Source organism: Mesoplodon densirostris, chromosome 7, assembly GCF_025265405.1.
Source record: "Mesoplodon densirostris isolate mMesDen1 chromosome 7, mMesDen1 primary haplotype, whole genome shotgun sequence".
Classification (NCBI taxonomy): Eukaryota; Metazoa; Chordata; class Mammalia; order Artiodactyla; family Ziphiidae; genus Mesoplodon; species Mesoplodon densirostris.
In genome coordinates, this window is record NC_082667.1 from 7,499,520 (window position 1) to 7,512,841 (window position 13,322).

Sequence of the window (13,322 nt, forward strand, 5' to 3'; positions counted from 1 at the left end):
GCCCCCCAGACTGGTCCTACCCAGGATCCCTTTGCCTTCTCTACCTGGTGAACAGGACATTGAGCCTTTATTTTATTTTTACATTTTGGCCACACCTTGTGGCACGTGGGACCTTAGTTCCCCGACCAGGGATCGAATGTCCCGACATTGAGCCTTTAAAACTCAGCCCCAGGACTTCACTGGTGGTCCAGTGGTTAAAACTCCATGCTCCCAATGCAGGGGGCCTGGGTTCGATCCCTGGTCAGGGAACTAGATCCTGCATGCCGCAACCAAAGATCCCACACACCACAATGAAGATCCTGCGTGCCTCAACGAAGACCCAGGGCAGACAAATAAATAAAACACAAAAAAACAAAAGAACCCTCAGCCCTCACATTACCTCCTCCATGAAGCTTGAGCCCCTGAAGCTCTGTTTCTCAGAGCCAAGCTCATCCTGCCAAAGCCCGGGTTCATGGGCCCCAGGGCCTGAGTCTCAGCAGGGCTGAACTAGGCATGTGATGCTGGGCAAGTCAGTGCCCTGTCTGGGCCTCAGATCCAGAAAACAGTTTAGACACGATTCAAGTTTGGACCTACTGATGCCACTCACAGGAAAGGGCCCAGCCTGCTGAGGAACAAGGGGTCATGGGCTGGTGAGGAGAGAAGTGGGCCAAGGGCCGATTTCCTCTGGGACATGGAAACATCTCCCAGGCAACCAAGGCAGAGAAGCTACTACCTCTGGAATTGGGGCCTGCCAGATCTGGCCAGGTGACTGAGGGAGTGCCAGGCTTGGGGGCTCAGTGTCTACAGAGAGGAGAGCGGGGCCTGTACTGGGGACAGGGCCTTTAAAGAGGGCATGGGCAGGCGCCCCTTGGCCCCTAAGCGCCTTTCCTCTCCTGCGCGGAGGGGCTCTGCCTCTGATCTCAGCCCCGCAGGTCTGGTTCTAGGGCAGGGGCCTGGCTCCAACGATTAAGCAGAATAGGTACAGGGTGTGGCCACCTGCTTCCCAACAGACCAAATCAATGTTGGTGGGACAGAAGCCAAGGGTTGCCTCGCCTCAGAGAACCCCTCAGTTTGTGCCAACCCAACCCTGAGCCACCGTCCCGGGAGCTTGGCCGGGGGCCTGTGGGGGCAAAGCCCCTTCCCCCATCACGTCATGAACACCTGTGTCGACACAAATAACGGTGGCTTCTTTATTCCCTGAAGTCCCCTTTTCTCCACAGAATATTTACAAACGGGGATGGGGTCGAGGGGCAACTTCGCCACCAAAATGCCACCAAATAATGGGCCGGGGAGCGGGGGCAGTGCTAAGATGCGCCTCGCGCAGGGAGAGTCCCTGAGCAGGGCCTGGTATGGCCCAGGTGCCCCGAGCGAGCGGCCGGGCAGTTCCAGCAGGGCCGCAGCCAGGCTGAGGCTGGACCCGATGACTTCAGGCCAGGTCGCCGGCGGGGGAGCCCAGCCGCTGGGAGGCCAGGAGCAGGCGGGTGGCCGCGCTCTCCGACTCGGCCTGCAGGCGCCGGTTGTTGTGCCGCAGGCTCCGCACCTCCTCCTCCAGGGCCGCCCTGTCTGCCTTCTCCTGCGGGGAGGTGGGGCGAGGCGGGAGTCAGCGTGGCCAGCCCCTGGCCCCTCTCCTGGGGCAGCCCTGGGACTCCCCACGACCCGCAGCCACCGTGTCACCTTCTGCAGGTCATCCTGCAGCTTCCTGAGCATGGACTCCAGGTGAGAGACCTTCGCAGACAGGCTCCCGGGTTCTGGCCTGAGGACATGGGATTCAGGACTCAGTGAGGCCAGGGCAGGGGGCGGCACCATGGGCTGGTTCCCAGACCCACCCGCCTGAGAGGGGCCCAACCCCTGTCTTCTGACTTGGGTGTACATGACAGCAGAGCCCTGGGACAGAGCTTCACTCCAAGGGGTGGGCACGAACACTGGGCACGGGGTAAAGGGGTAGATCGGGTGGGAGGCTTACTCAGCGTCAGGTTTTGGAGCTCCCTTGGCATCTCTGCTCTCTGGGATGGGCGGCCCTGTGAGGACAGAGGGACCGTCTGGGCAGGGAGGTAAAGGGAGAAAGCCCCACCCTGGCTCCGCCCGCAGCGCCCTGGTGGCCTCACCCTCCCGGGAGAGCGACTCCAGGATGGTGTTGCAGGTAGAGGCGATCTCTGAGATGGACTGCCACTCGTCTTCCAGGGTCTCGCTGCCCGCCTCTGACATGACTGTGGGCACCGGAGCTGGGCTCAGCTAGGGAAGCACAGGCCAGGCCTCCTCCCGCCCCGTTCCTAGGCCCCCACCTTGCTCCAGACTCACTTTTGCTGATGGAGTTCCTCAGAGACAAGGTTCGTGGCAAGAAGGAGGCCCTCAGTTCCGGGGCTGGGTCACCCCTGTCCTCACTGCCACTGAGTCTGCCTGGCCCGTCCTGGGGGGCAGAAGTGGGTATAGATGCAGTGACGCCCACCATCACCACGGTGCCCACCCCTGCTCGCTGGGCTCCAGAGCGTTGCTGCCGCTCACCTGGGTGGGGGGTGTCTCCCTGCCAGCACTGGGGGCTGCCGGCTTGGCCGTGGTGGCAAGGAGGAGGTCCGGGGTGGTGTCGGGCAGGACTGGGGCCTCGTCGGACAGAGAGCTGGGGAGAGCAGGGACGGCTCAGCACTGGAAGCTGCCCCCACCCGTGGACCCTGCTTGCAGAGGCCTTCCCGTCCAGCATCATGGGCTAGAGGAGAGGGAAGGCCGAGAGGGCGCACCTGCAGGGTGATGGAGGGTTCTGGCTGTGCAGGAACTCGGTCCTCTCCTCGGCCAGGTCCCCAGGCCCTGGAGGACCACCGCCATCGTTCAGGCACACTTGCAGCAGCTGCTTCGTGGTGGGCAGTAGGGCCACTGCTGGGGCCTCATCCTGCACCGGCTCGGGAGCCCCCCGCCGGCTGGGCTCCTGCAGAGACAGCATGTACAGCTCCGAAAAGCTCCTGCGGGGAGGAAGGAGTAGGTCAGGCAGGAACACCAGCATCACCAGCCCCACTCCCAGCAGCTGTGCCCGAGGCTCGCTTCCAGGAGGAGGAGAGCTCGCCAAACTCTCTGACAACACTGAAAAACGTTTGCCTGGCTACTGGCCATCTGTCCAGACCTCGGTTCAAATCGCAGTGCTGCCCTTGTGAATCCTAAGCAAATCACGCTGAATGTCAGTTTCTCCATCTGTGAAATGGGGATAATAGTACTGATCTCCTAGTTTGCTGCGAGGATTTAATAACGTGGGGAAACCACTTAGCATAAAGATCCAAAAAGTACTGCCTGGGGGCAAATCCAGCCTCTGCCTTTGTTTTTTCTTTTTTAGCAGATGTGCCTGTTTTTGTACTACTGAAAGCTAAGATTGGCTTTTACAGTCTTAAACAGTTGAAAGAAATAAAAAGAATATTTTATGACATGTGAAAGCCACATAAAATTCACATTTCAGGGTCCATAAATAGTTTTTCGTGGCACGAGGCCATACTCATCATTTAAATGTCATCTCTGGATGCTTTTGTGCTACCATGACAGAGCCCAGTGGCTGCAGCAGAGACCAGATAGCCCAGAAAACCTGAAATATTTACTATCTGGCTCTTTACAGAAAAAGTCTGCATATCCCTGGTTTAATGCAGTAAGTAACCAATAGTGTATAGAGGGGGGGCTATGAGAAATACAGCGGGGCTGCTCTTGGATCTTTTGGGCGGTGAAGACGCGAGCTTAATAGTCTTCATTCTACCCATAAGGATAGTGCAGTTCAGAGAGAGATTAAGAGACGCGAGATTCTTTCAGGAAGGAAAGGCCTCCACGCGAGATTCTTGTTGCTAATGGCCACACGGGAGGCGCGGGCTAGGCGGTGGGTGGCCAGCTGCCCGGTCCTCCCACCTCCCTGCGTCCCGACGTCCTGACCTGCGGGGCCGGCCGCTCTCGTCGGGGGTCAGGACGGTGACGCAGACCTTGGGCGCCGAGCGCAGCAGCTGGGCAGCGGCCTCGGGGCCGAGACTGGGCAGCGTCTGGCCGCACACGCGCAGCAGGCGCGCCCCGGGCCGCAGCCCCGTCGTCTCCGCGAATGTGAAGCGCTCCACGTGCGTGACGAAGCCCTCGGCGTCCACCTCGAAGCCCAGGCGGCCTTGGCCGTCGCGGGGCAGCGCCAGCTCGCGGGTCTCGCAGCCGCGGCTCACCAGCTGGGGCGGGGCGGGACGTGAGCGGGGCTGCCGGAGGAGGGGCCGCCCCAGCGCCAGCCCCGGGGACCGTCCCAGGTCACATGGGCCCTTCCACACCCCCGAGGAGGGCATTAGCCACCCACCCCGCAAAAGAGGGCCTGGGGACCCCCAGTTCCAGCCCTGCCAGGCTCCCGGTGTGCCCCGACTTCCCCTTTCGCAGGAGAGGCGGCGGGAACGAGGGGTTCCAAAGCAGGCTCCTTCCCCGCCGCGCGCGCGAGCAGGGACCTTGCACCCCAACCTTACTCCCGCGCCTCACCTGCAGGCGCGTCACGACCTCGCCAACGGCTTGGCCGGGGGGACCGTCGAACCGCAGCATGATCGCCTCCCCGCGGCCGTGGTACAGGTCGAGCTGCTGCTCGGAGAAGGTCCAGGCCAGCACGTCGCGACAGGCGCAGTTGAAGAGTACGCGGCCGTCGCGCGGCGCCACCAGCACCAGCGCCTCGGCCGAGATGCCCAGCAGGCATGGCACCTCTGCGCCGTCAGGGCCGCCCGCCTCGGCTCCGGTCGCGCCCCGCGCCCCGGGCGCCGCGCGTACGCCCCACACCAGCGCCCCTGCCGCCTGCAGCTCAGCGCCCGGGCCCCGGGGGGATGCCCGCCGCCTCCCGCCCAGGGAAGGCAGGCCGAAGCGGGACGCCGAGTCCAGCGACGTGGTGGTCACCTCGTTGGTGGCCAGGTCCTGCAGATACTGCTGGCGCGTGCGCGTGGCCATGGCGTGGAACTGGCGTGCATGGCCCGCCGCCTGCTCGCCATTGAGCGCCTTGGCCAACAGGAGGGCCCGGAAGTCGGCGTTGGCCGCAAAGGGACCTCCGCCAGGGGGCAGAGCTGGCCCGAAGGCCGGGGTGTCCTGGGTGCGGCTCACAGCCACCCTATGGGGAAGGAGGCGGTAGTCAGGGGCAAAGGGAGGGCCCAGGAAGACCTACCCTTGGCGGAACTGGAACCCCGGGCGCCCACCTGTAGGAGGTGTGCGGAGTGCAGGGCGCGTGGGCCCGCACGACTAGGAATACGTGCTGGAAGTGCGAGCGTATGGTGGTGGGGCAGAAGGGCTTGCTGCCGGGTTCCTGGAACACGATGGTCACAATGTTGTTGCCAATGTGGCGCTTCCGCAGGAGCTGAGGGTCAGGAGGTGGGGGTGTGAGTGACCTAAGCGCCTGGGCACCGGTGATTCCCCCACCTGCCCCTGGTGAAGGCCTGGGGTGTTTGTGTTTGGGGAGGGACACTAGCCTGGAGCGTAGTTTGGGGTCAGCAGAGTTCAGACCAAGGTTCAAACACTGCCACCCACAAAGCACCCCTCCATGGTTCCCGGAAGCCCACAGCCAGCCCCCATGCCCAGGGCCCCCTCACACCTGCTGCTGGTTATTGGGGGTGTAAGGCAGCATCGTGGACACGTGGAACATGATCTCATGGTCCTGGTACGTGGTGTAGAGGGAGTGCGTGCCCGTGGAATCCGCTGTGGCCAGGAAATTGGGGACACCAAGGGAGAGCAAGGGAAATCTGGACGGCTTGAACCTGCCATCCTGCTTGCAGTCTGGAGCCTCAGTACCCCCAGCCAGCAGGTGGACAACCCCTTTCCGCCACCAGCCAAGGTCCAGGCCATGAGCTCCAAGGGCCTCAGCCTTGGCTGCTCCCCTTCCCCTCCCCCCACAGGATCCAGCCTCCAGCCTGGGATTGGGATGGGGGGATGCTGAGATAGAATGAAGACAGAAATGAGAAATGGCCTGCTAACAGGGAGTTGGGGGCGGATGTCCCAGGAGAAGACAGATGGCCCAGGCACCAGCATGTGTGGAGCAGCTGAGAGAGTGGAAGGCAGGCAGGAGGTGCTGGATAAAAACACCTTCCAGGGGCCTTGGGACCTTTCCAACCAGGGAGGCAGGGTCTGGGCTGGTGGAATATGTGTGTTTGATGGAGAGGGTGGTGCCCACAAACCCCCTTGGCCCAGCTCAGGCAGTAGGGCACCAGGGCCTTGGGGCATAGTCCCAGCCCCTCCTCCCAGCCATGGCTTAGCCTTTGCAGCCCTGGACCCACGTCCTCAGCCTACCCAAGGAACTCTCCAACGCCCGCCCCAGACCCAGGACAAGATGGGATAGAAAAGTGAGCAGGCAGCTGGTTTTCACCAAGGCAGCCTGCCCCTCGGCATGGGCCTGCCCCCACCCCGGGCCCCCTGGGCCTCACTTTTGGTGTCCAGCTGGGCCCTGTAGCTCTCAAAGCCTTTGAGCCGCACCACGTCACCCAGCAGGGTGAGGAACTGCATGAAGGATGGTCCTGCATCCTGGTTGTTATACATCTCCTCCTCCGAGCCCTGGCCTGCCCGGCAGTACAGGATGCCCACCTTGCGCTGGAAGCTCAGCTGCGGGGGAGGGCACAGGCAAAAGGCACAGGCCTCAGTCGCCCAGCAGCACCCCTGGGCCTTGGGGAATGCACCGGGACACTGGCCTGGGGGCAGAACTGCCTCCGTGTGTGGCCTGAGCGCTGCCCTCTCTAAGCCACTTCTGTGTCCTCGCTTATCAAGTGAGTTCTGTCTCTCCTGCTCCCAGCGCTCAGGAGGGCAGAGGAGATCAAGGTGAGAAGGGACTGGGAGGGGGCTGGTTGTCAAATGACCATAGAGGACGTGATTCACGGAAAGGGCCCGGCACGGAGTGCGCTCCATCCCAATTAACGTCCACATTGTCATCCTCCTCATCTCAAGGCCAGCCTGTCCTCCCCTCCCTCAAATGCCCGGCACCCTGGGCCCAGCCTCTGGAGGCCTGGCGCCCTGCACCACCTCTGCTTACTCTCTGCTCCCAGCTCCTGTGGCTCCTTTGCATTTGGGGTTAACTGCGCACACAGCTCAGGGCGCCCTGCCACCACGCAAACAAGCCCGGGGCCCCTCCAGCTCTGGCCTCCCGTCTTCACGCTAAGCGCGTCTACACCCACAGCCCCCACTTTCATTTCATCCCTCCTCACACTACAGCCCCACGTCCACCCCAGCTCCTAAACCCCAAGCCCCTCTTACGGCCACGGGCACGGCCTCATCCTGACACCCGCTCACCTTAGTTGGCACTTGGGACAACCGGAACTTCACTCTGCCTGAGATCCCAGGGACCTCACCCTCTCATGTCTGGGCCTCTTCTCCACCCACGCTCTTCACCTTCAGTGGCCACAGCAGCCATCTCCATGGAATGACACCCCCAACTCTGCCTCCAGCCCAGACCCCTCTCCCGAGCTCCAGCTGCCCAGATGTCCTTCCAGCCCCTGGCACCTCACCTCCTCACTATGATTCCCCCCTCCCACTCGTCCTCCAGGGTCCCTGCCCCCAAAAACAACCACTCCCAGCGGCCGAGAAGCAGGGCAATCTCACAACACCCCCACCGCTCCAGCCGGCCACGAAGGCTATCCACTCTGTCCCTGGACTGTCACCTCCTGTTCACCTCTGCCATCGTCACCACCATGTCTGGCTGGGATGACTGCGATAGCCTTCAGCCTGGCCTCCAGTCTAGCCCCCACACTGCAGCCAGGGGGCTGCTCAAGCTCTCAGATCTTCCACAGCTCCACGGTGCCCTCAGGACCAAAGGCCAGCCTTTCCCACCCCTTCCCCCCAAGCCCTACTCCAGTCACGCTGAACTGCCCACAGGACCCTGACGTGACAGTTTTTAGTCTCTAAGCTTCACCCAAGTTGTTCCTTCTGTCCAGAAAATGCCTGCTCTTCCTGGTTTGGGCTCCTGCATTTCCTCCGTGATGCTGGACCAAGGAAGGGCTGTCAGCCCTACCCTGGTGCCCCACAGAGCCCTCAACATTGCCCTGTCCCTGTTATCCTGCTCCATCATTATCCATGATTCTCTGCGGTCTCTGTCCCACACCTGTCTGTGAGCTACTCAAGGACAGCATCTGGTCTAGACAGGTCTCCAGCATCCAGTCTGAGGCCTGGTACCAAGGTATGAGGAAATGTTTGTTGAATGACTAACAGACTGAATGACAGAGGAGAATCAGGGCCAATAGGCAGCTTTCAGCACAGGGTAGGGAAGGACCTTCAGCGGGCTTGAGTGGTCCCACAGTGGAAGGGGGAGCCCCAGGAAGGAGTGAGCACCCCAGACTGGCAGGGGACCAAACAGGGCGTTGCAGGGCAAACTGACAGGGAAGGAGAGGGACTTGCAGGAAGAGGGGGTGGCAGTCAGATCAGCGCTCCTCAGCTGAACTGCACATAGGAATTACTTTGGGATCTTCTTAAAGTGAGGGCTCTGAGATTCAGTAGGTCTGGGGTGGAGCCCGAGAATCTGCATTTCTAACAAGCTCCCAGATGATACGGACGTTGCTGGTCTACAGACCTTACTTTGAGAGGCAAGGCTCCAGATGACCTCTGATGCCCTCCTTTTGAAAAGGCAGCTCTCCTGGGGTCCCCGTCCAGCCCAGGATCAGGGTCAAGGCTAGGTGGCTAGGAGCTGGGCAGGCTGGGTTCAGACCAGGTCTAGCTGTAGGGCAGGGGTGTCCCGCCCACTTACCACTTGCTCGTCCAGCGTAAGCAGCGTGCGGGGCACCTTCGGTGAAGCTGAGCCCAGGCGCAGGCAGGTCGGGCTAAGCCGCGATGCCACGTGCTCTAGAAGCTTCCTCGGGGACAGGCCTCTCGGGGGCCCTGGCGGCAGCGCGTCCTCCGAGATGGTGCCGCGGAGGGTCCGGAGCTAAGGAGGGGATGTAGGGGCACTCAGGATACATGCAGGCCATTCAGAAAGCAATCCATGGTCTGATTCCCATGACCTCGGCCCACCTGCGTGGTCCGCACGATGATGCGGTAGCTGTGCAGAGTGCCCCCTCCGCTGCTCTCCTTCTCCTCCCGCCGCAGGCTCACTGCCACCGGGCCCAGCACCTCGTCCAGTCCGAAGAAGTTCTGGTGTTCTGGGGGAAGTGGGCGGTGGATGACCGGCTCCGCCCCCTGAGCAGTCCCACCCTCGCTCGACCACGTCCACCACAAAGTCCCCGCTCCCACCACAACACTAGCTCAGATCCTAGATTAAGTCCAGTCCCCTCGTCAGCCCTGCCCACGTTCTACCAACCCAGATCCTGACTCCTGTCGGCACCTATACACTTGGCCCTAGGCCTCACCCCTTCTGCAGCCTCACCGATGATATATCTTGCCCCAGACCCAGGTGGGCCATGCCTGCCTGCTCCAAAGCCTAGATCCTGCATGGCCTCGCCCACCATGCCCATATTCTTCCCCAGGATGTCTGGGGCCCTCCCTTGTGGGCACTGATGAGAAAAAGGTTCCCGGGTGCAGGGGTTCAGTTTTCACCTCACAGAAATGTCCATAGGAAATCTCTCCCCAGCCGGGAGGGGCAAAAGGATGAACCAGATGGGGGCAGCGGAGAGTGCCTGGCTGGGTGGAGGCTGGGCTTGGTCTTAGGTGGGTGGTTAAAGCTGGGCAGCCTCGGCCCAGAGACAGAGCCTGACCCTTCACGTGGCCAGGGACTTGACAGGGAAAGGACAGATCACCACAGATGACAGGGGCCTTGGCCCCTCCCCAGCGGCCCTCCCCTCACCTTTGCCGTAGAAGTACTTGCGGTAGTAGCCAGCGCCCAGGTCTGCATGCTCCAGGCTGTAGGCCGAGGTTCGGTTCTGTGGCTCCTCCAGGACGGACACGGCCGCGTTGGGCAGTGAGGGGGGCATAGGTGGAGACACCAGTCCACCCAGTCCCAGCTCGCCCTCACCCCCGAGCTCACTCACGAAGCCAGGCGCCTCAAGCAGCAGGTCGGAGCCGGCAGTCTGGTCCTGAGCCGAGGCGGGGGTCCCAGAGCCCGCCTCTGCGTGGCCCCCCGTCCCCCGGGGCCTTGGAGCCCAGTCAAAGAGCAGGCTTTGCACGTCATAGTGGGCGAACCAGCGGGGCTCGGGCACGGGCGGGAACTCGGGCTCTGGCTCCTCGACCGGCAGCCCCAGCAGCGCCAGCGGGTCGGAGAAGAAGCGGGCGGGGGGCGCAGCGGGGCGGCCGGTCTCCTCGTGGCTGTGGGCGCGGGCGCGAGGGCTGGCCGGTGTCGGGGGCCGGGCCTCGCCCGCATCGCTGCCGCTGCGCAGGAGCGGGCCACGGGCTGGCCTGGGCTCGAAGGTGTGTGGCGTCAGCGGGGGCCGCGCCGGCTGGCGCAGCTTGCGGGCGAAGAGGTCATCGGTGGGCGCAGGGGCCAGGCCCCGCCGAGGACTCCCAACGCCGCCGGCCCACATGGGCGTGCCTCGGACCTGGGGACTTGGCTCTCCGGGTGCCGGGCCGCATTGGCAGGCACGGGTGGTTGGTGCCCAGCCGGCAGGCCGGTTCCTGCCCTGAGGGAGGAGGGGTCTGCTCAGAGGAGCCTGGGGAGAAAACAGGAACCCGGGCCCCCAGCCTGGTCCACCATGCGGGTTGACTTCCGGCCCCCTCCACGACCATCAAAGCCGCTTCCGCTTTCCTGGCCACTTCCTCGTCTGCCTAGGGCTGAGGTTTCCAGCCCCCTCCTCCAGCTTAGTGCTGGGCAGGGCTGTCAGGGCCTTGGCCCTGAGGGTTTTGGAGCCTGGGCGGCCCTGGGGCTGCCAGGGCTCCCCAGTCCCCACTCACACACCTTGGCTTTGGTCTGGGCCCAGAGTGAGGGTCCCCACCAAGACCTGGCCCAACCGGACAGATGATTTGTCTCCGCTCGGACGGGAAACCCATGGGGCCACTGGTGTCTGGGTCCTGTCCACTTGACAAAGGGAGGACGTCCTGTCCCCAGAGACCTTCCTCCCTGCTCCTCCCACTTCCTCCAGGATCCCAGAGGAGCTGAGCACCCAGAGGCTGGGTCTCAATGCCCTGGCCCTCACGGCCTCAGTACCGCAAGGACACAGGGGTTCCCAGGGGGCACTGGCAGGGCAGCAGGAACAGAAAGAGGACTTCCTTCAGCACGGGAAGTGGCCCCAACTCTGGGCCCAGCCCCCTGCCCGGCCCCACATCCTGAGGAAGGTGCTGGAGTCACATCAGCTCAGTCATGGGACCTAAGTCAACCTAACCTGAAGGACAGGCCCGGGCCCACCCTCTTGCAGGCCTCTGTAGCCATACCTGGGGGTACGGGAGGGAGTCATGCTGACCAGGCCCCTTTGCTGGAACTGGGACCCGTGGGGACTTCTGCCTACCTGGCCTCACTGATGCTGAGAGTCTGAACCCCATATGACAAACAAACTGAGGTCCAGATAAGGGGATGCTCTTGACTGAAGCAATTCCGTATCAGCTAGGATTTGAACCTGGGTCTGCCAATCTCCAGGGCCTAAACAGTGTTGTACCTCCCCACTCCTAACACTGCGTGAGTAGGTGTGGGGCAGGTGGGGGGTTGGGCTAAGGCTCGAGGTCTCACAGGATGTAAGAGTGAGACACCCAAGGCCCCAGGGACCTGCTTAAGTGCGGAAATGTGTCGAGACCAGGGGCAGGTGCAAAGGGTGGTATGAGAACGTGAGGGGGAGTCACCCTCAGGTGAACCCAGGATGAAGTGCGTGGCTGGGACAGGGACGTGGGTGACCCACTAGGGGTGCAGGCACCTGCTGGTGAGTCTTTGTGCATCATCCAGTGACACTGTGTAGGGCTGGGCCAGGAGGGGACGGAGGCAGAGGCTCTGCACCCCTCAGCAAAGCTCCAGGACCAAGTAAGGCTCAGAGTGCCTCCTCCCTTGGTTTCTCCTAGGACAAGTTCGTGACACTGACCCTGAGTCTCTGTCCTCTCACCTCTAAAATGGGGTTAACCATCCCTGTCCCCTCCCAACACTGCTGGAAGACTGAAAGGAAGGTGAAGCGAGCGAAGCTGGCCTTGTGTTAAGTGTGTGGTGTCAGATGCAGGCCCTGGCTCCATGTGCCAAGCTCCAGGGCCTCGGCTGTGGTGTGTGAAGTGTGTGTGATGGGGGTGACAGGGTACATGAGGGAGGGGGTCTCTGCAGACCCCTGCTCCGTGTGGGTTGAGCTCTGTGTATCTGTGCGTGCACAGCCCATGGGCTGCCTCTTGCTCTGGCCCAGTGCCGGGCTCTGGCCTGCCTTGGGGGATGTTCTTGGGCTCTGCCCCCCACCCGGCAGCTTCACACAGGGTCCATTGAGGCCGGGACATTCCTCACAGCCTGTGTCACTGGGGAGGAGGGGGCCGGCCCGCTCCCACAGATCCGGAAGGCCTGGCTGCCCCAGGAGGAGGCGCTGGACGCTTCCCAGCACATCTGGAGGTCATGACCCCGTTTCTGCTGCCAGGGGGCGCGACAGATGTTTCCTCCCAGGCCAGGCCCGGGACCAGGGGGCGGTGTGCAAAGGCTGGGTTGGAGGCCGCCCAGGGAGAAGGGGAGCCCCAGAATAGGGGGAGCACACAGCCGACAGGCAGAAGGGCAGTCGCCAGTGCCGCTGAGAGGAGTCGGGAGGCACCGCATCCGCTCACCCGCACACCGGGAGGGCCAGGCCGTCCCGCAAAGGAGGTAGGGCGCAGCACCCCGGCCAGAGGCAGGGGACTGGACGTGCTGACTTGAGATTGGAGCCCAACGGGAGGTTGGGAGCGTGCAGACGGCGAACGCGGCGAGGACCCCCCTCCCACCCACACACCACCCGGGCCCACGCCAGGCCACTTTCTTCCCTGTTCCGCCCGACCGCGGTGCCTCCGCTCCCCCCTCTCCCGCCGGTACCTCTGCCGCCTCCTCCCGCGCTGGGGTCCAGCTGCCTGCTCTCCCGCTACAGCTCCGGGCGCCGGCTCCGCCTGGGGGCGGAGCTATGCCGGGGGCGGAACTGCAGCGGAGGGGGCGGGGCCGGCCCGGGAGTCCTCGTCGGCGTCGGCGGGAAGCGCAGCGGGCGGGGACTGGAAGCCTGGCGGCGGGCAGTCTGAACGGCTGCCCCACGACAGGCCCGGCCCAGCCCAGCAAACTGTCGGGCCTCCAGTCCTTGGCTGAGAAACCGGAACAAATGTACCTGCCTTCCAAACCAACTGGGAGGGCTAGACCGGGACGACTAGTGCTCAGCTCCATCCCGGAACAGAACAAGTGCTCAGGAAGTGCCGCTATTTACGAGCACTCTGCTTGTAAGCACTGGGCCCTGCCCTACACACGCTCTCGTGTATTCTTAAAACACCTTAGACAGGTGTCATCTCTTATTTATAACTGGAGAAACTGAGGTTCAGAGAAAGGCTTTGGCCAAGGTCAAGGCTAACAATTGTAGGAA

At 62.8% G+C, this 13,322-nt stretch overlaps 1 protein-coding gene across 1 annotated transcript; it reads right to left on the reverse strand.

Moving 5' to 3' along the window:
* Window positions 1-1,147: 1,147 nt before the first annotated feature.
* SIPA1 (signal-induced proliferation-associated 1) lies at window positions 1,148-12,856 on the reverse strand. Its single transcript, XM_060104700.1, has 16 exons — window positions 12,794-12,856; window positions 9,692-10,460; window positions 8,923-9,050; window positions 8,660-8,836; window positions 6,357-6,531; window positions 5,531-5,634; window positions 5,139-5,296; window positions 4,444-5,053; window positions 3,874-4,148; window positions 2,712-2,930; window positions 2,482-2,593; window positions 2,278-2,386; window positions 2,085-2,186; window positions 1,943-1,997; window positions 1,654-1,732; window positions 1,148-1,552 (listed from the first exon to the last, which is right to left on the reverse strand). The coding sequence occupies exons 2-16, from the start codon at window positions 10,362-10,364 to the stop codon at window positions 1,406-1,408; spliced, it is 3,123 nt and encodes a 1,040-aa protein (XP_059960683.1). The 5' UTR covers window positions 10,365-10,460; window positions 12,794-12,856; the 3' UTR covers window positions 1,148-1,405.
* Window positions 12,857-13,322: the final 466 nt, after the last annotated feature.

Bases quoted from the DNA above. Each gene is read 5' to 3' on its own strand.
- SIPA1 (XM_060104700.1), bottom strand. From the start codon at position 10,364: ATGTGGGCCGGCGGCGTTGGGAGTCCTCGGCGGGGCCTGGCCCCTGCG. The intron at 5,054-5,138 runs GTGGGCGCCCGG...CCTTCCCCATAG, and splicing joins ACTCCGCACACCTCCTACAG to GGTGGCTGTGAGCCGCACCC. The intron at 1,553-1,653 runs GTGACACGGTGG...ACCTCCCCGCAG, and splicing joins TGCAGGATGACCTGCAGAAG to GAGAAGGCAGACAGGGCGGC.